The sequence below is a fragment of the Pungitius pungitius genome, chromosome 1 (assembly GCF_949316345.1).
Source record: "Pungitius pungitius chromosome 1, fPunPun2.1, whole genome shotgun sequence".
Classification (NCBI taxonomy): domain Eukaryota; kingdom Metazoa; phylum Chordata; class Actinopteri; order Perciformes; family Gasterosteidae; genus Pungitius; species Pungitius pungitius.
This window is the reverse complement of record NC_084900.1, coordinates 28,906,045-28,928,256: the sequence shown is the minus strand read 5'-3', so window position 1 is coordinate 28,928,256 and position 22,212 is coordinate 28,906,045. Positions and strand designations below refer to the sequence as shown.

Here is a 22,212-nt window from a genome sequence, read left to right as displayed (position 1 = left end):
TGTAGTTTACACATCCTTACTTTTCCTTTACAGGGCGGCTGAGGTCAAGCACTGAAGATCTACGGAGAAGTGGCTGACTGAGGTATTGTAGGCCGAGCAGCATGAGTCACGCTGTGGTATGTTTTTGAGCAATGGCCTTTAAATCTCATTGGTCCATTAGGTGTTCGCTCATGAATAAATAAGCCTCACTGCAGAAGTTATCTGTAGGCATGGAGGCAGGTTGGGAATAACTGCAGTAAACCTCCATCGCAGCGTCAGCACAGCAGTTCACAGGAACAGATTCAGATCTTCCCCGGGGAGTGCAGATTTTTGACAAGAGCGCAGCCGACAGGGTCACAACAGCCGGGGTGCCAGCATTTTGTTCACAGTCTGTTATGTCGTTACATAAAATCTGATGCATGCTCCGCTTCTCTTAGTCATCGAGAGGTGGCAGAGAAGGGTCCGCAGTCTGAGATGGACTTTTCACGGGTCACTTACCGGGTCTGTGGGGTTTATGTATATCATATGAACCCTGCGCTTGTCCCAATTACTTATGTCACTGGAATACTGAGGTATGAAAGGATCTATTTTTAGCCATGTTGCGCAAAACACTATCATAACTACAGATTATTTCTCCAATGGTATTGTTCAGTTCACAGGATTTAAATAAACCTGGGCAAAGAGATCTCCCATCTATTTGCCCATTAATGCCAACACGGCATAATGAGTATGCATTATGGAATAGATAAGGATGAATGCACATAGATCCATGGAAGTCATTGCCGTACCATTTCCGTATTTGTCTTACTGTACAGCCTGAAAGGTCATGGTCTGGACATCGACCTTGTATACCAGTGTGCACACTGTGTCAGTAAAAGGAATAACTTTAACCTTCTCTGAGCCTTACGTTATGCTACGACCTTTAAATGTCATGTCATGGAGCATAATAAAACAAGATTTCTGGCATTTGTTTAATTTCACAATTCATTGATTTTGGAACTGAAACATTCCGATTCGTTTCCGCCGTTTGTGAAGCAATCAGCCAATATGGCGCGATATCATAATTTCTCTAAAACAGAAGTGTGAAACTCACCTCTGATTGAGTGCACCATGCTGTAGATTTTTGAAGGCATTTAGAAACGAAAACCCAATCCAGTTCGTTCTATTTAACAAACAATACTGGGTTCGTTTCAAGAGGCGATGGTGGCACATGGAGTGGTGTGGTGCGCTGGGAGCTGCAAGGTTGGTGGTGCGAATCATGGCTGTGCCATGTTGAAGTGTCCCTGAGCAAGACACCTAACCCCTAATGGCTCTCCAGGCAAAATGTAACGCATGGGTTATAATGCAATGCAAGTCGCTTTGGATTAAAGTGTCAGCTTAATGTAGGAGACTTATAATCATAGTGAATTTGTTTGGTTGTAATATCAGAAAGAGAAACAGAGTCTGATGACTAAGTGTGAAAAAAAAAAACATTTACTGATGATAAAAGGCAAAAACAAACTACCTTGATAGTAAATTCACTCTCCTTCTGGAATCATTTTTTACACCCCAACAGTTTTACAGGAGGAGACCAAAATTATTGTCATGCAACACGAATCCCAGCCTCAAACTAGGATGCTATTGTACACGGTATATTTTATGTTTTTACTACCATCTCACGGCCATCGATTGTACCGCTGCACGTTCATCACAGTTGTCAATAATCCTGATTGTCGTGTTGGGTTCAGGACATTTGTCCATGTTTCTTTATCTAAGAGAAGCTTTGCCAGAGCCTCTTGTCAATTGAACAAGATGGGCAATTAAATGGAAATAGCCAAGGGGGTGGGGATGACTCTTAATGAGATATATGTCCTTAAACATTATAAATAGCAAAAACCAGTTGACAAAACTAGAAACACACTTTTTTCACTTCATCCGCATCATAAGAGGACAAACAGCAGCAGATAGTCAGTCAGGGAGAAATAACCCCAAACTCTTCCCCTCCTCGTTTGTCCATCTTTTTTCAATGGCAGTATTCTCACACCCAGGCGGGAGTTGGCAAAGGTGTCGGTGCATCGCCGGCCTTGGGATGGCACCATTCGCATGGCGGACGAGGGGGGGAGCAGAGAGGGGAGGTTGAGTTGTGATTGCTGAAGTGGCTCAGCTGCATAGAAACACCCCCGAGACGCAGATCCTTTTACGCCCGCCGGCGTTCGTCAGCATGTTTAATCTGTGACCAGGCAACCTGTCTCTCCTGAGGTTGGAGATAAGGGCTGGGGCTCTGCTGACGATATTATCAAATGTATAAAAATCACCAACACTCACAATATCCTTTCAAGCTGAAAAATAACATTACATTGAGTAATATGGCGAGGAAGTTTTCTGTTTCAAAGCCAGATTTCACATCAAGATTTCATGGTGGAATCAGTTGTATTCCTGCATAACAGTCGTGATGTTCAGTCTGTACTTTATTTAATGTGTTTTAGCAGTCTGCAAACTAAACTATAAATAAAAGGCTCAGTAAATCACAGGCCAGTCTGATGGCTCATTTCCTCTCTGTTCTGTGCTCTAGTTTAACGAGGTGCAGATAGTAAAGCTGGATCTATAAATAACATCTGCTGGATATTAGAGTTTCACTGCAGCTTCTTCCCCAAGCCTTCTGTGCTAAAAATATATAAATAAACGCACCCAGCTCAAGGTCAAGAGATGGAGAGCTGCGTCTGATGATGACAAACGGCACATTGTGTCTCCTGTTGCGTCACTGAAAGAAAATGATACACTATGTGTTTGCATGAGGCGAGTCACAAATCAGAAACGATGAAGAGGCTGGAAAACCAACCTTGCTAAATTGTGTGTGTGGGGGGGGGGGCAGTTCTTTTACTCACAGCCGTAGTGCAGAATGCCAGTAGGTGCAAAAGAGGATGAGGCGAGAAAAAAAAGAGAAAGGAAATGCTCACAGGGTGAGTAACCCTCATATGATCAGCGGTTGCCATGGCAACTGATCCCAGCAGTCAGCCCTTGGAAAGGGAGTCACATGAGTGAATTGAAGGAGATGGGAGGCATAGTGGGTATACGTGTTGTCAGCTGATGCCGTGTCTGTGTGTGTTCTCGTGTAGGTGTTCATGTGTGTGTCTTCTAATGAAAGCAGAGGGTTAGGATGTCCTCTATGTATTTTCCCAGGTGTTGCTGGTCACATGAGGAACATGATATGTAGTAGGAACACCTTCACTGTGATAATCCGAAGCTGCCACATTCGCTCAGTGCTAAAACGATAGGAAGTTATCAGTGGAAAAACCAATAATCACTCTTAAAACCCTTCAGCATGTGGACAATGCATCTCTAAATACTCAATCACCCAATCAGTATCTGTGTCTTTGTTTGACTGACACCTGAAAGCCTTGTTTTCACGCTCAAAGCTTATTCTGGTGACCATGAGCTGAAACTCATCTGTACTACAACTGCACCTTTAACGCTTGTATCCCAAATTGTTAAGGATCATAATCACAGCCCCCTGACACTTCAAATTAAACACAAACAGCATCGACAAAACTCAGTTTGTCTAAACAAAATGAACAATTGCATCCATGAGGGCAAAATCCAAAAAAAGAAGGCAAAAAGTAACTATTCGGCTCATAGTGAAAACAAATCCATTAGGCCGGAACATGGCAAATAGATCAAGTAAAAGAAAAATTATGTCACATATTAACACAATAAATAATAAACAATCCAATTAACGTGAAGCATTGAGGTAATCTGTGTCAGTATATACATATACATCAATGTAAAGATTAACTGATCCGGGTATTGTTTAAACAACTTCTGCAATTAACAATGATTATAATTATAATTTTAAAAAATAACATCCACTCCAAAAGCACCTTTGCTCTAGCAGCATACCGTATCAAATCAGCTTATTTGGTGTACCTGATTAAATGATACATGTGATTGTCTTATTATCGTCCTGGGAACACTGCAGATGTTTTTTCCCCTTTCTGGATCAGCTGCTGACGTGCGCACGAGCGGGTGAGTCAAACCTGCGTCAGACTTCGTCGTGACTCGCCATGTTAATTTCTCCCCTACTATGGGGAGCTCATTTATCCCACAACAGCAATAAGCACGTGGAAGCCAAAGGGGTGGGCAGCGCTGCAGACCAGCTACTCTTACTGGGACAAACGGTTGCAATAAGCCTCATCCGGCACAAGTTAGCGTAATTAAAGCAGCCAAACTTGTGGCAGGCGTGGAGCTCCTCCTGCGTCAGATTGAATTTACGCACCTTGCGCCCCGTTCGACTGGACGCGGATCTGTGCGCGCTCGGAGATGTTGTGTACAGACACAGCGGACGAATGAAAGGAACGTGCACCACCTTTGGATCCATCGTGTCAAGCTGACTCGGACGTCACAACCCGCTCTGCGCATCGCACACGGTAAGACACGTTATCGTATCCATTTCCACCGGGAGATACATTTAGATACGTGTGCTTTACTGTGTCAAATGAACTAGCGGTAGCTTACCCCCACCCACAAGACCAACATTTGTATTTGCTGGACGGAGATGATCTCCTCATCACCTGGAAGATGGGGATTTGGCCGCAACATTGAGGATGAACGTCGGTCATTAATCGTGCGCGTTTGACGCCGCCGCGCCACGGGTGTCCAAATGTGACTCGTACGTGACAGCTGCGGACTTGTACTGGTGTTGTCTGCATTTATGCATCGCTTTTCTTATGTGATTCATTTGACCTTGACGAGGCATCCGGTCCCTGAGCTGGATGTGAGCCTGTGTGTAACGTCAGTGAAGGCGCCATCAAGGTGCTCTTTTGAACCTTTCAGAAGCAGTGTTGTTCAGGTTAAGTCTCAGTGTGTGTGTGTGTGTGGGGGGGGGGGGGGGGGGGGAGTTAATTCATTATTACTACAAATCCTATGATGACTTTTCTGCCTGTAATGGCCGACAGATTGACCGTGCAATAGTTCCCACAGCAGACCTTCACCTCCGGCGTTGCCACAATCTATTGTCATCCTTCAGTCAGCTGTCAGCAGCAGCTCCATGATATTTGCAGCTGACCCTCAGAGGTGTCTCAAGTACGTTTGAGATGGAGAGGGGAGAGAGAGGCGACCAATGATACTGAAGGGATGGGATTTCAATTTTGCAGGAAGAGCCATTGCTTAGCAACCAGAAGAGATAAAAGTGGAGTGGATCTTTGCATGAGAAACAGAGAACCTGTTCTCTTACGTCATCGACACCAGACAGTCGACAGAGAAATATAAAATATACGCTTACTGGAAGATCAGGTGATTCGACATTTGACATGTTGCCCTCGGGGGTTTGAGGTCCAACACTCCCATTACTTTGAGGTTTAAACATCTGCAGCATTCTTTCCTTTGCATTATTGTTTTCTTGGTTCATCCACACTCCTAAAAATCACGCATTTTCTCCTCTGTATCCTTAAAAAACAAAGACTTTACTCTACTACTCATCAGTGTTTCTCTCAGAATGTTTCTTGAGTCATAATCTGCAACAGTCTTACGCTGTACATGAAGTCCTGCTGTGTGCAATGCGTGTCAGCACATACTGTGAAACTCTGAAAGTTGCTGGTGTATTTCTGCATCAACATTGAAAACTTCAATCAAAAAAAAAATCATTTCACATGATTAAAAAGTCAGGATGAGAAACCTGCCTCCCATTTATTTGCAGGTAGTGGGCCAGCGTCTCCAATGAGCAATGAGCAGTTAAAGATTGTCACCAACATTTCCATTCACAAGAAAAAGTAGGGCAAATCATTGCGTGAGCGGACTGTCAGACTTCTTCCAGCGACACATTAAAATCCCCCAAACTCAGCGTGTTTAATGATGACTCAGCATGGTGGAGACTACTGTGGGAAAGGTCACTACTGTTTGGAGATCAGTCCAGCTCCGCTCCTGGGCGGCGCATCGTGACTGCAGGGGCTCAGCGCCGCTGTGGAGGAATGTGATGTGCGTGTTGCTGCTGTGGTCTGTCGGAGGGCTCAGAGTCCAGCCGCTGGGCTAATTTCATTTTGAAAGGATTAGTTCTCCATTGTTTACAGGGTTTCCCGCTGTGTTTTATAGCACAGGTGGAAATAAAGACCCATTCCGGTAACATCATTAAAGAGCAAAGAGGCTTTTTCACCCAGAAAATACCATTTATTTCTTAAGGTTATTCTTAAGGTATTAAGGTCTTTAAATGTAAATGTGAAAAAAGCTCCATAAGGAGGATACATTTCCCTGGAATTAGCTTTAGCTACTTTGATCAACGTTTGCAGAACTCTCTACTCGAATTTTTAGAGATAAAGTTGCGTTGTGGGTAAAGGAGAAATGTCAGTGTAATAATTGATTCTGCTTATAAAACTTCTTGAGTCTGAGGTTTTATAGGAGTGTAATGTGCTTTCTATCTTGGTTAACTGAAGCGATCCCTGGGCGAGTTGCCTCTGGATCGGGGGGGTTTACCACCAGTCTGACCATTCTTATTCTGACACACTAGCCTTTATAGCGTGTTGCTATATGCACACAGGATCATTAGGTGACTGGATTTGGAGGAGGCCTCTGAAAAGCTTACACATTCCAGAGAACTTAGGAGAAACTAACCTTCCAGACGGCTTGTTTCTTTTCAGGAGTTTTGGAGTCTTGGATTCTTTACCACAGCCTTTGGCATCTTAAAAACGATCTAACAACAAGACTTTAAGGCTGTGTGATGAGAAAGAAATTAAACATGTGGTTAAAGGCTTTAGTTTTACAGCTCCACATTGTTCTGAGAACAGCAGTCCCACAGGCAGACCCTTCACTGCCGTGTTCATGCTGTTCACATGACTCAACTATGGTATAATGGACTCATTTGTCAAATTGATTGTTATTTGTGTCTCGTTCTCCATACGGAGTTGCTGTAATCGTGCCTCAGTTATACGAGCTTTTCAAAAACTCCATGTAAACAAGAAAAGCAAAATATGTGAATCTGAAAATCTGCAAAGTCTGTCTTCTGAAATCTGATGTTATAAAGAGGCCAGAGAAAAACAATTATTTTGTTCATACATTCATACTATTATTTTAATTAAATTCCCAACTGACATATTTCAATTTCTTGTTTAATGCAAACAGCAGGTAAAAAACAACATTTTTACTTCATTAACCATTTGTCAACTTTAAAAATGAATGTTCCAATCAATTGACAAAAAAATACCACCTTTAAGATGACTTTGATCATTATGATGACATTTTCCAACATTTCCATTTTGTCTCACAGATTGAAGGAAAAAAAAGCACTACTTTATTTCCCAGCTCCTCCGGATCTTCTTCCAGTCAGACACCTCTTTCCTCGCCTCCTCCTCTACCTCCGAACCCGAAAGGATCTTCGGGGCTGCAGCCATGCCAAAGAACACCAAGGTGACGCAGCGGGAGCACAGCAACGAGCCGGTCACCGAGTCGGTGGCCGACCTGCTGTCCCTGGAGCACCCCATGGACTATAAGAGCAGTCAGATGAGTATGGGTCTGAGTCCCGGCTCCACTGCTCCAGTAAAGGCGCTGATACCTTCCCCTGACCCGGACGCAGAGGACGGTCGACCGGCCTGGAACAACAAGCTGGAGTACATCCTTGCCCAGGTGGGCTTCTCCGTGGGCCTGGGTAATGTCTGGAGGTTTCCCTACCTGTGCCAGAAAAACGGAGGAGGTAGGTGGATTTGTATGATCTTGGTGAATATCACCCACTCAAAGTGCAAAGTACAGACACAAACACTTCAAGGGTTTGGATGTCTGTTCCGATGAGGAACATGTGTTCACCCCCCCCCCCCCCCACAGGATGCTGCGTAATTGTTAACAAAGAAATGCTGTATGCGGTTGTTTTTTAAATCCTCAATAAAATTAGTCCAGGTGGGAGTTGTTACCTTAATCGGATGTAACAATTTAGATTTTTTTTGGCCGTGAGGTTTGTTTTTGCTTGTCCATATTGTAAAATCGGGGCCTAAAAAACAATTTGATGGAGAATATCTCTGCGATTGGCGTTTGTTGTTTGAGATTTTAAAAACCTTTCAGCTTGTCATTTTCCCGCAGTCACAGCAAACAACATGGGACGCATGCCCCGTAACCCCTCTTTTTTGGGGCTTTTTACCGAACGTTTACGCCTGGCTTTAACGTAGAATTGAATGATTTAGTCTCGATGTCGGTAAACCAAGAGCTGCTCAGTTTTATCTGCATCTAAAAAGTTATACTGCTCCGAATGGCCACAACATCTGCAACGCCGCGAGGACAGGCGCTCAACGCTGTTCTGAGCCATTAACCATCTGCCCCTCTTTGACAAATTGCATCCTGTCAACAAAACAGCCAACTAATCGCCCGAGTCTCTTCAGCGGGTTTTAGCCTCGTGCTGTCAGCAGCTAAACAATGAGGTGTTTTCCACCATCAAGACGAGGTAACCAACGCTGCTGTTGAGTCTGTATTTGTGTTTTCTCGCAGGTTTCTTAGCCCTTTCTTTTTGGTATTATGATTTACTGGTTTTGTGGTGAGATGGCAAGGAGGTGATGAGTAAGGTGGAGGAAGTGGAGGAGTAGATGCAGATTTCCTCGGCTTTCAGACATAGTTGGTTCTACCTCGAGTAGGAGGTGTGTGCGTAAAGACGGTATTTGAGATGCCTTGATGATCTAACAAAGCTTAAGCGCATTAACCGGAGTGTGTGCAACAATGAGTGTGCGCCTGCTGCTGGATTTTAACTCTGTAGGAGGTGTGGTATTGTCTCGTCGAGGCTTGTGCCAGAGATGAGGACAAGCTGTCTCCATCTCTTGTCCATTTATTTTCCAGCCAATTCTAGTCAATTGAAGGTTTACATTATTTTCCTATATCACAAACCTCCATCTCAAAAGTTTTACAGTACACAAAAAAATAAAACATGTTGGAGTATTTAGCTTGTAGCAGCTAGTATCTTGCTCGTGTTTCTTTGGGGGAACTTGCATCACGCAATTGGCGTCTTCACGGCAGATCAAAGGTAGACTGGAGAAAACAACCTATGTTCTTTATGAAGCTGTTTTGTGCCAGACTTTTTAGACCGTTCCTTGTTTCACAATGAACCAATCAAGGTTAGGAAACAAAAACAAGGAAACAGAAATAAAGTTAAATTGAACAGATTACCAGAGCTAAATTAAAGTCATAGATCATTCTGAAAGTATTTGCAGCTGCTGCACCGCAGGTTATAATATACCTCAGACCTTTATGCTTGAGTCTGTAGTTAACTTGTAAATGATGGTATTCTTCAATGGATGTTTTGGAATTAGGATTGTGCCATGACTACTTTTATTGAGAATATATTTGGAGTTGTTGGAATCTAGAGAACAGCAGGACCCTTGAGATAACCATACTGAGCTGGTCCTGACCACGCTTTCGTTTTTCTCAGTTCATCTCAGAATAGACATCAGAGATCAGTGGAAGTAGGCACCAACACAGAAGCCAGTTCCAACAGTCCAGCTAACAAATCCACACTGTGTGACACAACACTGTGTCTTTGTTTGATTTGCCGGCCGCCCGCTCTAATAGCCACTCACGAGATGATCAGTGCTTTTGATCGAGTCCAGCGTCATTTGTTTTCGGCTCGGCAACAAGCTGCTCCTCCCAGCTGTCCGTCACAACGAGCCCGCCCTCCCCGGCTGCGGATGGTTTGTCTCCATGGCGCCCCTTCATGTCCTGACGTAAGCAGGACAGACTGGACGTGACTTGTTCTGTTTGAGTGCCTGCTGCGCTCTCTCCATTATCCCTCCTGCCATAAAAGATGAAAAGTGTGAGAGGGAAGGCAGGAAGAGACGGATGGAGAGTGAGGAGAACAGACTTCTTCTGTTACACAATGAGCTACACGTGGCTTTTAAACATTCTGATTACCCAATGAGTCTATCCTCTTGTCCCTCCTCTGTCTCAGGTGCATACCTGGTGCCCTACTTCATTCTCCTCCTCCTCATCGGCATCCCCCTTTTCTTCCTGGAGCTGGCAGTGGGTCAGAGGATCAGGCGTGGGAGCATCGGGGTGTGGAACTATGTCTACCCACAGCTTGGAGGCATCGGGGTTTCCAGTCTGATGGTGAGCGCAGAAGAAACCCATCGAACGAATACAATGTAATACTGGTTGGCACGTTACAACACGCCTTAACAGAGCTGCATTGACAACCATTTAATCAGGTGGGGGAAAAATCTCCAGTGAGGAAATTCGATTTAGTAGAAGGAGAAAAGGTGGGCAGGGGTATTTTGATGCTTTTTCCACCATGACAACTTCCAACTGAAATCTCTCTCTCTCTACACACATATATATATATATATTACTATATATATATTACTTCCTCTGGATGTTTAACATGGAGCAGCATGCAAAGACCAGCGTAGATCACCGTCACAATGTGTCCCAATCACCTGCAGGAGTAGCTCCCATCCCATCAGCGTCATCCGTCTTAGACAGTCAGTCAGTGATTGACTGCGTCAAGTCTTGTCTGTTTTTCCGTCCCTTTGATCGCGATTTGATCAGTCTAGTGTCAAAGAGGGGAGGGAGGCGCCTGTCCTGGCGCAGTTAGGCGTGTGGCAGCCTGGATGTGGCAGAGGGAGATTCAGCAGCTATAAATACCTCTTCATTGAGGACCCCAGCCATCGCTGCTGAGAGCAAACAGCTGAATAATTCATCCACTTAAGCCGTGTGCTCGGCGCCTGTGCTCTGACTCGAGAAGAGACCTCCACAAACTGCACGTTGTTTGTCCACCGCGCTGTTTGTGCGCTTGTTTTTGTGAGATGGTTATGGTTTTTCAGGAGTGATAAGTATTGCTCCTTTCTCTTTAATTCCTACTCCAGGTTTGCGGTTTCGTGGGCCTCTACTATAACGTGATTATCGGCTGGAGCATCTTCTATTTCTTCCAGTCTTTCCAGTATCCACTGCCTTGGGCCGAATGCCCCATCCGCATAAATGGAACCCAAGCCAGTAAGTGCAAAACAACTACGACAGACACCACAACACAAGGGCCGATGCAAAAGAGCTGCCAGCCGTGAAGCCTTTGACAAAAGTTACAGGGCAAAATACTGCTTGCAAGAGGATTCCATTTACAGCAGAAGTGTCTCAGCAGGCGCACACAGAGGTGACCGGTGCTACGCAGGGCGGTGCCTTGAGCTGCAGAACCTGTGTCTTTGCATTCAAACAGCTTGCCTGGCTGTGTCTCTGCAGCGAAGCAGCAGTGCCTCTGCAGGCAAACAGAAAAGGGTCTGTGCCGTCTCTATAGGCGGGAGGGCCTTGCACGTAATCTGACAGAGCAGCTCCATTGGTCCATGGGCCCGTCACGTGGAGCCACAAATGGCTGGCAGCCTGCGGTGGAGGCACATCATGCGGGTTCTGCCAAAGCAAAGGGAGTCAGCTTAACAGTAGGGGACCGGATGTCGACTCTGCTCACGGTAATGAATGCAGCAGGGATGCTGTGCAGCGTCTGTAAGCTACGCACAGCAAAGCACAGTTAGTCAGTACAGTTAGTCAGTACAGTTAGTCAGTACAGCTAATAAGTAAAGTTAAGAAGCACTTGTCATTTACGTGAGTATTTCTATTGTCCTTTATACTCCGACAGACTTGTCTCACAGTTATTGACTAATAGCACTACAAAGTTGGTCATATTTTGCACGTAAAGGTGCACACTCACAGCTACGACACCGTATTTAGTCCTTCAAATGATCTCACAATATTTCAAAGGAACACAGCAATTTGTGGGAAAGGCAGACTGTGAGGTTCTGAAGATGGATTTGAACATGAATTAGTTTACACATTTCTTTATGAAGGACATGAAACACCACATTTTAAACACTACATTCGAAATACATCACCATATTCTAGTAGGTCAATTTTTGTCAATTTTTGATCCTGAAAATGTTAGATGATTTAAACTCTTCCCCAACATGAATGAACTCATTTCAAGAGTTTTCTAGAAATCAGGGTCAGCATGAAATAACAAGGCATGATGAGGTAAGTTTGTGTCGTATCAATAAGGCTTTGACTTAACAACAGACACAAATTACATGTTGGGATGGAGGTGTTTGTTGTGTAAGATTTATGTTTAGAAATATGACCCACTCTTATACAATTATACGTATAAGCTATGCCCACAGCAATTGGTTAAAAGTCAACATTAAGAAAATTCTTACACATGAATGCATCAGTAATGATGAACCAATAACGACAACAATAAACTAGGAACCTTTCTGCCTGCTGTGCACCGTGCTATTTATATTCCTCAGCTGACACAATATTAAAATAGTAATGACAGAGCTATTTTTAATCAAGCAAAATATACTCTGCTTCTGCCGCCACCAACTATTTGGAAATTATTTAATCTGGCAGATTTAACAACACAATGTTTTCTGTACTGAAAAAATTGGAATGAAATTGGACATCCATTGTGTATTTGTCGGATGTCGGACTGTCGCAGCAATGTTCATGTGACTGTGTTGCAGTCGTGGAGCCCGAGTGTGAGAAGAGCTCGGCCACCACCTACTTCTGGTACCGGCAGACTCTCAACATCACCAGCAGCATCGACGACACGGGCGGCCTGAACTGGAAGATGGTCCTCTCCCTGCTGGTGGCTTGGGTCTTGGTCTGCCTGGCTGTCATCAAGGGCATCCAGTCCTCTGGGAAGGTACGAGGTCTCCAGGGCTTCACGGGAGGGGCAGAGCCTTCAGAGATTGTTACAACAGCATGTGAAAGATTGGTTTAACAATGCAGGTGTGAAAGGTGAGATTATAAAGCCTTGTGAAAGCACTCGTCTATTTTTGGATCTCATCTATATTATGGGAGAGGGACAAATGCAACATTAATAAGCTTAAACTGAACCAAGCAAAGACTTTTTCAGGATGCGGTTGGAAAATGTATGTTTTATCAACAACATCCTGTAATCTCTATCCAAAAGTGAGTCAGACACCACAGTAGAACATCAAGGATCGCCCAAGACTGACGAGGTTTTTTCGAATACTAAACGCCATGATTCAATAAGCGTCAGTTTACTGCAATGATTCCCCAAAATGATGTAGGAAGGATTTTTTACTCTTCTCTCCAAACCTAAAGGAGTCCTCTCCACATTTGCTCAGATTCAACAGATCCAGTGCCAAGCAAACACAAAGCAGTAATGTGTCTATGTGCGTGTATCTGTGTGTTTACTGTTGCAGTTTTTTTTCCATGTGTGAGGCCTCGGAAAAGCGTGTCCATGGCAACACAGTGATGGATTCCCTCTCTCTCCCTATCTCTCTCTCTCTCTCTCTCTCTCTCTCAGGTGATGTACTTCAGCTCTCTCTTCCCGTACGTGGTGCTTTTCTGTTTCCTGGTGAGAGGGCTGATGCTAAAGGGCGCGGTGGACGGCATCGCTCACATGTTCACACCAAAGGTGAGACAAATGGATCAAACAGAAAAAGGGACCACTCTAAAACATTGTCACATCGGTAAAATTGGGATTTTAACACCACATGTTGTAGTGCAACGGTGCAATGGGGGCCGTGGTGGAGGGGAAAAGCAGCTGTCTTTGTCCTGACCACTTGTTCACAGACTGGTAGTCAAACTGATGAGTGACACTTTGTTTATGCAAGCTGCTCAGCCGCGAGTGGTTGATGGTCAGATCCAATCACGCATAAATGTCATCAATGTCCACATTGCCACCTGTTGTGTGGATGTCCCCCTCTAGTGGGGGATGTGTATAGTTGCATGGAAAATTTTAACCTGCACTTTGCCATTTGCTCAATATTTTTTCATTAACTCCAAATGATTTTCAATTTGTTATAGCAATACAGCGTTAAAAGAGGCGGAATGCAAATCAAAAGTTGTCACAGTTTTTCTTGACGATATAACAGCAAGGTCCAAGGTTATTAAAAGAAAGTTAAATATGACATTTTTTATATTCTCTCTCGCCTCTAGTTGGAAAAGATGTTGGAGCCGCAGGTGTGGAGGGAAGCAGCCACGCAGGTCTTTTTTGCTCTGGGTCTGGGCTTTGGAGGCGTCATTGCTTTCTCCAGCTACAACAAGCGAGACAATAACTGCCACTTTGATGCAGCACTGGTTTCCACCATCAACTTCGTGACCTCCATCTTGGCCACTTTAGTTGTCTTTGCTGTCCTTGGGTTCAAGGCGAATGTCATGAACGAGAAGTGTGTCGTAGAGTGAGTGTGTCATTTTTCAAAGCATACCTGACCAATCTTTCTTTTATACAAAAAAGACGGAACTAACTCGCCCTCCTTCTTCACATCTCCTATTTCCTATGTGCAGTAATGCAGAGAAGATTCTGGGCTTTTTAAACACAGGTGTGCTGAGCAACGCGCTCATCCCTCCTCACATCAACTTCTCCCACCTGTCCACCGTGGACTATGCAGAGATGTACTCTGTCATTAAGACGGTGAAGGAGGACAGCTTTGGACAACTGGGCCTGGACGCATGTCTGCTGGAGGACGAACTCAACAAGGTCAGAGGAGGAGAATTCCAAAGCTGAAAGGAGTGTGATTGTTCACTATTATGGGAATCATTTTGTCTATATTTGGTTTGTGTTGTTGTGGGTGGTGATCCTGCACAATGTGTGTTGATATAGGTAGAAAATAGGTAAAAAAAATACCAGGATGTTAATCAAAGCACAATTCTCTAGACCTGCAAAAAATTACGTTTAAAAATCAATACAAATTATCAATCAATTTGGTAACTGATCAAGTGTTCAGTAATTTTTCAAGCAACAATTTGAATATGTAAATTTTTTTGGGACACTCGACATGAGTTGCAACCCCGGTTTTCTCTACCAAGTCGGTTTTCTTCTGTGGAAGGATTTATTATAGAGTAGTATTGCACGCACACATTGACCACTTAGCAGAAAGAATGCACAAGGCTGCACGTATTCTGAACTCTGCTCATCATCCAAGTCTGCAACGATAATTAAGAGGTCCCAGGAATATTGTTAATGCATCGTCATTCACACTCCTCTTGTCTTTGGCCTGTGTTTTTGTTAGTTAGCCTTCTTTTCTGTGCTAATCCCCTCACTTGAAGTGTCTCTGTACCTTTAGGGGCTGCACTAATTCATCACTCTGGAAATGGATGTTAATCGGTTGATTTTCCACAAGGGATTACTAATCTACATCTAGACACTTTTGACCCCTGCCTTCCTCTCTTGTCTTTCAGTCGGTGCAGGGCACCGGTCTGGCTTTCATCGCCTTCACAGAGGCTATGACACATTTTCCTGCTAGTCCCTTCTGGTCCGTCATGTTCTTCTTCATGCTGATTAACCTGGGTCTGGGAAGCATGATCGGCACCATGACTGGGATCACCACTCCCATTCTGGACGCTTTCAAGATCCGCAAAGAGATCCTGTGTGGTGAGTTGACTGTTATCAAACTAAAAATATCTAAAGTCTAAAAGTGAAGTGATTCTCACTGGATGTCTTCTCCATCTTTTTCTTAGTGGGTTGCTGCATCATAGCCTTCCTGCTAGGCTTGCTGTTTGTGCAGCGTTCAGGGAACTACTTTGTCACCATGTTTGACGACTACTCCGCTGGTTTGCCTCTCACAGTGGTGGTGATCTTGGAGAACATCTCTGTGGCCTGGATCTATGGCACCAAGAGGTAACCCGACTGGATATGTAGACGCAGCGCGTCACTCCCATCAGCCTCAGCTGAGCTAGCGATGTTAGCCTGCTAACATGCTAAATGCATGGAGTGACTCAACAGTATTAATTCATATTATAATATTAACATGTTGTTGTGAGCATTTTAGCTCAGTTTGCTGTTACCATTTAGCATTAAGGCGTAGAATTTAACTTTCTCACCAGTGAAATAGCAGCAGACAACTTTTACCGATCGTCGTTACTGGAGGTTCTTCTTAAATAGCCGGTCTGCGCAGCACCATCTTCAGGTTCCCCTCTGGGTTGACACCGTTAGCGCTGTCATCTCTTTCTCTGACATGCTAAAGATGTGACAGTGTTAAAACACTCAATAGAACATTGAGGTGCAAACAACATTTCTATTCACGACATTTCAAGCCCTTGCAGCCTTTCACAATCAACCAGTCACCAGGGGACTAAGTAAACTGACAACAGTTTCTTTTTCTTTCTCTTTCCAGGTTCATGCAGGACCTGGAGGACATGCTTGGTTTCAGGCCATACTCATTCTATTACTATATGTGGAGATACGTGTCGCCGGCGGTGTTGGTGGTTCTTATTATCGCCACCGTCATCGAGATGGCCATCAGTCCTGCGGGATACAACGCCTGGGTGGAGGCCGAGGTCAGTGTTTATGTGTGTTTCCACCTGGTGGAGAAGAAGATCGAGAAAGGAGATAAACAAAGGATGAACGCAAAACCAGATCCCTGGTTTTGTACTTCTTGTTCTGTTTCTTCATGCTATCCCCTCTCCACTCTTTCTTTGCCAGGGCGCAGAGCGTTTCCACAGCTACCCTCCCTGGGCTCTGGCCATGGCCTACTCCCTCATCGTGGCGGCAATGCTGCCTCTACCCGTCGTCTTCATCGTCCGCCACTTCAACCTGATCTCAGACGGCTCCAACAAGCTGTCCGTCTCCTACCGCAAAGGCATGATGAAGGAAATCTCTAACCTGGAAGAGCAGGACGAGCAGCGCTTCATTCTCAACAAGAACCCCAGCGAGGCTCCTTCCCCGATGCCCGTCCAACGCGCCTACCTGGGGCCCGGCGGCACCCAGGAGATGATCAACACCAACTACGGCACCAGCACTAAGACGGGCTACCAGAACATCGGCTCGCCCGAGTCTGAGCTATGATCCGTTGAGCACATAGATCCTCCCGTCTGTTGAACCCCAGCCCTGCTCGGGGAGAGGGAGACAGAGGAAGTGAGGGAGGAACAGAAGAAGTCAAAAGGGAGACTGCCGGTCGTTGCAGCGTTCTTCACACCTTAACCCACCAGAGCTGAGTCCCTCTTTCCTGCCTTTTTCTGCCCCAATGCTCGTCACCTTCCATTCTCCCAAAACGCCACCTGAAATGAAGGGATCGTAGGGATCTCAGTTCCACCAGATCTGACAACTCTTTCCATCCTTCAATTTATTACAGGGGCAGAGACAGAGGGACTGACACAAGAACAGAGGGAGCGATGAAATGTTGACCGAGGGCTTCAGTATGGGCTCCTTTGTCGTAAGCTATGGGCGAGGTTAAGATGTGTGCAGCGCTGAAATGCTTTACGTGGTGCTGAACCGTGTGTTCACCAGTGTGGAGAAGGATATCGTTGAGACAGATGCATGTCTCTTGATGTAGGAGTTCATCATCTCTCTGGTTGTAGAGGGTTGTTCTTTGAGGGGTTAGGATGGAAGGAGACTGAGACGAGAGAAATAGTTTCATGATCTGTATCACCGTGTGGGAAAAGCTCTCATTTAGAAAACAAAATGATCACAAATGCATCCATAACAGTAATTAATACGTGATTCTGATAGTGTAAAACAGTGTTTCAAGCACATCACATCTTCATTGTGCCTATCATGCATCAGCAATAATAACCAGTCAAAGTCGGGTCCTCGTGAAACTGTTGATCTCCTTCTATCCCTACTGTTCCCAATAATGTAGAATATTATACATATGTGTTGTGCAATAGTCTGAGATGTCACCGTAACTTGTGTGTATACACCACAGTAGTGCAAAACGAGGGGAAACCTTCCACCTCATCATTTCGTCTCGGTTGAACACCGAAGCACAAAGTCCTGTTATTGTTTGAGAGCATCTCTGAGCCTTCACACAGAGCAGCATGGTTCTTTAAAAACAACGTTCTCTGGAGCTGTTGCCAACAGCACCGCACATGTCGGCTCAGTGCTGTTGCAGTTGAAGCGGGTCTAGACGAAACCTTTCCATTTGAATCAATCCTTTTAATCAAGCCATTCCATTTGAATCAACGCCTTAGAAGCGCAGAGGTTGGTAGTGAAGATGCAGCGGTAGGCAGGGAGTCTGTCTGTTGGTTTGCGAGGCGGATTCAGAAAAGGTCTGTGTATGCTTTCAGATGTGCATGTTCAAGTGTGTGTGTGTGTGTGTGTGTGTGTGTGTGTGTGTGCGCGCGCGCGCGCGCGTCAGAGTGTTGTCTGCCGCTGAATGAGATCTCCTGGCGACCCTGCAGCTTTAAAAATAGAGCTGCGTTACCCAGGGGAAGCCGTGGCAACGCACCATAGATACAGATCCTCTTCTGATGTTGAGGAGGAGGAAGAGAGCGGACACCTTGTTTTGTCTACTCGACCTGCACGGCTGATTCGTCTGCAATGCACAGATGAGAGGTTTTATCGTTGAGGTCCTAGAAAACTAGATCTCCAATGTTACACTGCATAAAATAAAAAGCTTTAGTTCCGTGCCGCGCTTTGGATTAATCACACATCATCCCACCTGAGGAAGACTTTCCTCTAACTAGAGACATAATTTCATAACCTTTATAATTTACACTTTGTTGTATTTTTGTGAACTGAAGTGTGAAGAACTTTAAATGTTTAATTCTGTGTGTTTAGGGGTATAATGTGGAACATGTGCTGTGACATAAAGGTTTGGAATGAATGGTAATACACAGATTCGACCACTGGGCGTCTCTGCTGGCCAGCGGAGGAGCCAATGACTCTGTCCAGTGGCCCCTCCCTGAGGCAACAACAATACTTGAGGCTCAACAGATGTAGTGTCAAGCACAGTCAGGCACGTTGTTTGGTGCCCGAACAGATTCCCCGTGGTCGGTTTGCCTCATGATTTTGTCAGTTAGTTTTTCTATGTGGTGAGTTTGGACCGATGTCTCTGACTTGAGCACTTTAGTAACTTAGAGACCCTGGAGTAATTTGTTAAGTACAGTTTTGATAAAGGCTCTGTTGTTGCTCTCAAGAATGCTGAACAGAAAATGTATTGATTAGCAATATTTATACAAAGAGAGAAAGAGGGCTGAACACCCACAAATGGCACAAATACACTTATGTATCACAAGCTACTTTGCAAAAATCTCTTACCTTGTTTCTTGTGTGTCTGTTTGGCACATCGGGTCATTTTAGCATTCAAAAAGTTGTAATGTTTACTCTTATGATGTGAACTAATTTAGCCTGTGTGTTCTTCATTACTGCTTCTGGTTCTGTTGCCTCACATTTTGTAAATAATTAGCAAAGAAGAAAAAGAGCTAGTCATGCATATGAGTGTGTGGACAACAAACAAAACAATAGAAAACCGACATGACAATTAGTTGCTCTCCATCCTGAATGTGTCAGGATAAATGAACATTTAAGCATGCCCCAGCTGGGTATTATCCTATTTAGTGAGAAAAACTACTTTGTCATCATGTACAAGAAACCGGATGTTTCTGGTCAATTTGCTTATGACATAAAGGGTGAGTACAGTGAGTTCATCTGTACTCACCTGCTTTGGCTTGGAGATGAAGCACAGCTGTGGAAGCACAGGACAGTGAGCACAATGGAGTTTTAATCCCTGGGGGAACAAGCTCCAGTCAATGAGTTAAAATGAACCCTGCAGGGATGACCTTGATGGCGGGTCATATTCCTTCATCCTCCTGGGGGTTTACCAGTGTATCTGCACACTTAAATGCATTCCAATCTTCACAATAAACTAAACTGAAAAAAATTAACCTCCGCACAAAATGAAATAAGAGCGTTATATTGTATATTGTCTCTCAGAAGCAGGATCCTTTTTAAAATTATTCTCCAGGCCTCAAAACACTGTACTCTGTACTCGGCAGATATTTGATTTTATTATTGAAAACAAAGACTCCAGGGTCTCGTTGTCTTGTCCAAGTGTCAGCAGTGTTGCATTACTTTAATGCAATTTGTAGAGGTTTTCTCAGTTGAATGACTGTGATGAAAACAATAGTGTATTTATTGAACCGTGCAAATAGTCTTTCTGTGACCAAACCCATAGTTATATTTATAGTATTTAAGACAATGTATGTAATCTGTACATATTGATGTACATTCTGATGAATTCACACAGAGTATCTACAGTAAGAGTGACAAGGTGTATTCTTGAGCTGTAAATAACAATTGTATATTTTGAGATATTTTTTGATTTTTGTAATGTTGCTTTGGTGTCTGTAAGTTATTGTGTGGTTGTTCTCAAACAAATTAGCTGAGTGACTGTGCTTGTGTGTGAGTGTGTGTGTGTGTGTGTGTGTGTGTATAGGTGTGTGTTTATGTGTTTGTGAGTGAGAGAGTATATATAGGTTTTTGGTGTTTAAATGTATTATTTTTCCCTCTCTTAATGTTGTGAGCTAATTCAGAAGGATAAATCCTGTTGTTGGAGTAAACTGGGACCACTGATGTAAACAATCTCTTCTCTGTGTTTCTCATTGGAACTGCAGCAGCTTCCAGCACAAAACTGAAAACACAATCAGAAGGAAATGTCTGACGAGAAAGACACACAAGTTTTGGGGTTTATGAGTGTGGAACATGATGAAATACTATTAAAGAGTTTTATCAAACAGATGTCTGTTTGTCTGATTCCGATTCATTCAAATTCATATGAATGTGCAAATGCAAAGATGTGCTTGATGCTGCATGTAACCATTACCCATCAGTGGGCAGTTACTATGCACATTTACATCCATAAATGTAATACAGAAGTACATTTTTAACTTTACAATATCTCAGCTGGAAGTGTGGTGGCTTTCTTGCACCTCTTACTGATAAAGCAACCATTGTTGCATTGCTGTATTGCTATTCAATAACCGGAATACATTTTGTTGCACAACTGAACTGCTTGAACGTCTGATCGTCTGCACAGTCGTAGACAGTCGGGAAGAAATGAAGGCGGAAAGACATTTTGTCTGGCAGCACGCGACGGTTTGCTCTACGTCCTGTTCTCAGCGTTTGCAGAGCTGTGACACACAGATCCTGGCTCTGATAGCACGGACACATCATACGTCCATCGCAACGCAGACTTATTATGGGCTGTCGACAGGGACACATCATCGTCCTTTAGAGCTTACGAGGTCCTTCGCCTGCTCTGCAGCTGCTCGCGATGGCTCATAATGGCAGTCACATGATACAAACTCACAGCAGGGCCGTGCAAGAGCAGCACTGAAGATGAAAACATGTTGCTGAACTATTGAAAACAACAGAGATCAGTATTTTGGTCAAATTGTTGACTCCAGTCAATTATTGGATGCAACAGGATGCTGCCCCCTTCCCAAATCCCCCATCTTTTAGTGTTACTTAAATAGATGGACATCCACTCAAAGTTCCAATAAAGGAAACTGATGCTGCAGCGCCGGTTTTGGCATCAAAGATTGTTGTGTGTAAATGTTGAGCTTTTTTTCTCCCAGGCTGCGTCACACTTCCTCTCTTCTCTTGGCTGTCCGGTGCACTTTGAAGAACGTCTCACTATCTGTATCCTGTTGACAAATAATTTCCCACGACAGTGTAACACCTCATACACACACACACACACACACACAGTGTAAGCACGCATTAATGGCAATCCCACCTGCAGGATCCCTTACAGATGTTTACCCCAAAAAAGCAGCATATCAAGCCAAGAGGCCGTTTCCAATTTCCCCGCCACCTCATCCAGGAAAAGACTGTCGGTGGACCTTTTTTTTTTTTTTTACACTTCAGTGATATTTTTCTGGAAGATAATGATCGCAGGGGCAGAGATCCGTCATATTCTCCCACGGCTCTTTCAGCTGCTCTCAGCCTCCACAGTAGAGGCCAGATGGTCCTCAGCAGTGAGGCCTGCGCAGAGGACTGACCCGTCAGCCACGACAGCTCATGACTGTTGGACCAGCTAGGCTCGTTGCAAACAACGCTGAGCTTTCGCAAACATTTTCAGCGAGGGAGTAGTTGTCCTCATGCTCATGACGGATTTTTTATTGAAGGGTGAAACTTCTCAACGTGAAATGGATGGAGAATTTCCTCTAGCATCCAGTTCTAATCCATTTGAGTAGTTGTGAAAGTGTTACCTGAGAAATTATTCTCATAATTACTCATTATTAAAATACTGGGATTTAAATGTGTAGTGAGCGTTGTACTTGGCGGACACCCGGACTCAGAGAAGCAGGTTGAGCAGGTCACAAGAGGTGGCGGTTTCCTCTCCATTTGTTTTTTCCTGTTTGATGAGCAACAAGTTGTGTGCTACTGCGAGAGCCGTAGAGGTCAATCATCTGACGCAGAGTGAAGGGAAGCAGGATACACACGACGTAAATCCACAGTTTTCTGGAAGCATTTTTCTAGGAACAGATAATTACATAGTGGGAGTATATGGATCTTTAAAATTTTATACAGTCACCGTGAGGTTAAATACAAAGAAATAAATGAAC

The 22,212-nt window shown here is 44.2% G+C and overlaps 1 protein-coding gene across 1 annotated transcript; it reads left to right on the top strand.

The window, feature by feature from the left end:
* The first annotated feature begins 3,980 nt into the window (after positions 1–3,980).
* Positions 3,981–20,380, top strand: slc6a17 (solute carrier family 6 member 17). Its single transcript, XM_037478970.2, has 12 exons — positions 3,981–4,382; positions 7,211–7,633; positions 9,863–10,020; positions 10,776–10,902; positions 12,414–12,595; positions 13,226–13,336; positions 13,861–14,102; positions 14,209–14,401; positions 15,103–15,295; positions 15,382–15,541; positions 16,038–16,200; positions 16,346–20,380. Exons 2-12 carry the CDS (start codon positions 7,333–7,335, stop codon positions 16,706–16,708), a joined length of 2,193 nt encoding a protein of 730 aa, XP_037334867.2. The 5' UTR covers positions 3,981–4,382; positions 7,211–7,332; the 3' UTR covers positions 16,709–20,380.
* The last annotated feature ends 1,832 nt before the right edge of the window (positions 20,381–22,212 follow it).

Coding starts and splice junctions, on each gene's coding strand:
- slc6a17 (XM_037478970.2), top strand. CDS start 7,333: ATGCCAAAGAACACCAAGGTGACGCAGCGGGAGCACAGCAACGAGCCG. Junction 15,296..15,381: donor CCGCAAAGAGATCCTGTGTG/GTGAGTTGACTG, acceptor TCTTTTTCTTAG/TGGGTTGCTGCATCATAGCC. Junction 16,201..16,345: donor ACGCCTGGGTGGAGGCCGAG/GTCAGTGTTTAT, acceptor TTTCTTTGCCAG/GGCGCAGAGCGTTTCCACAG.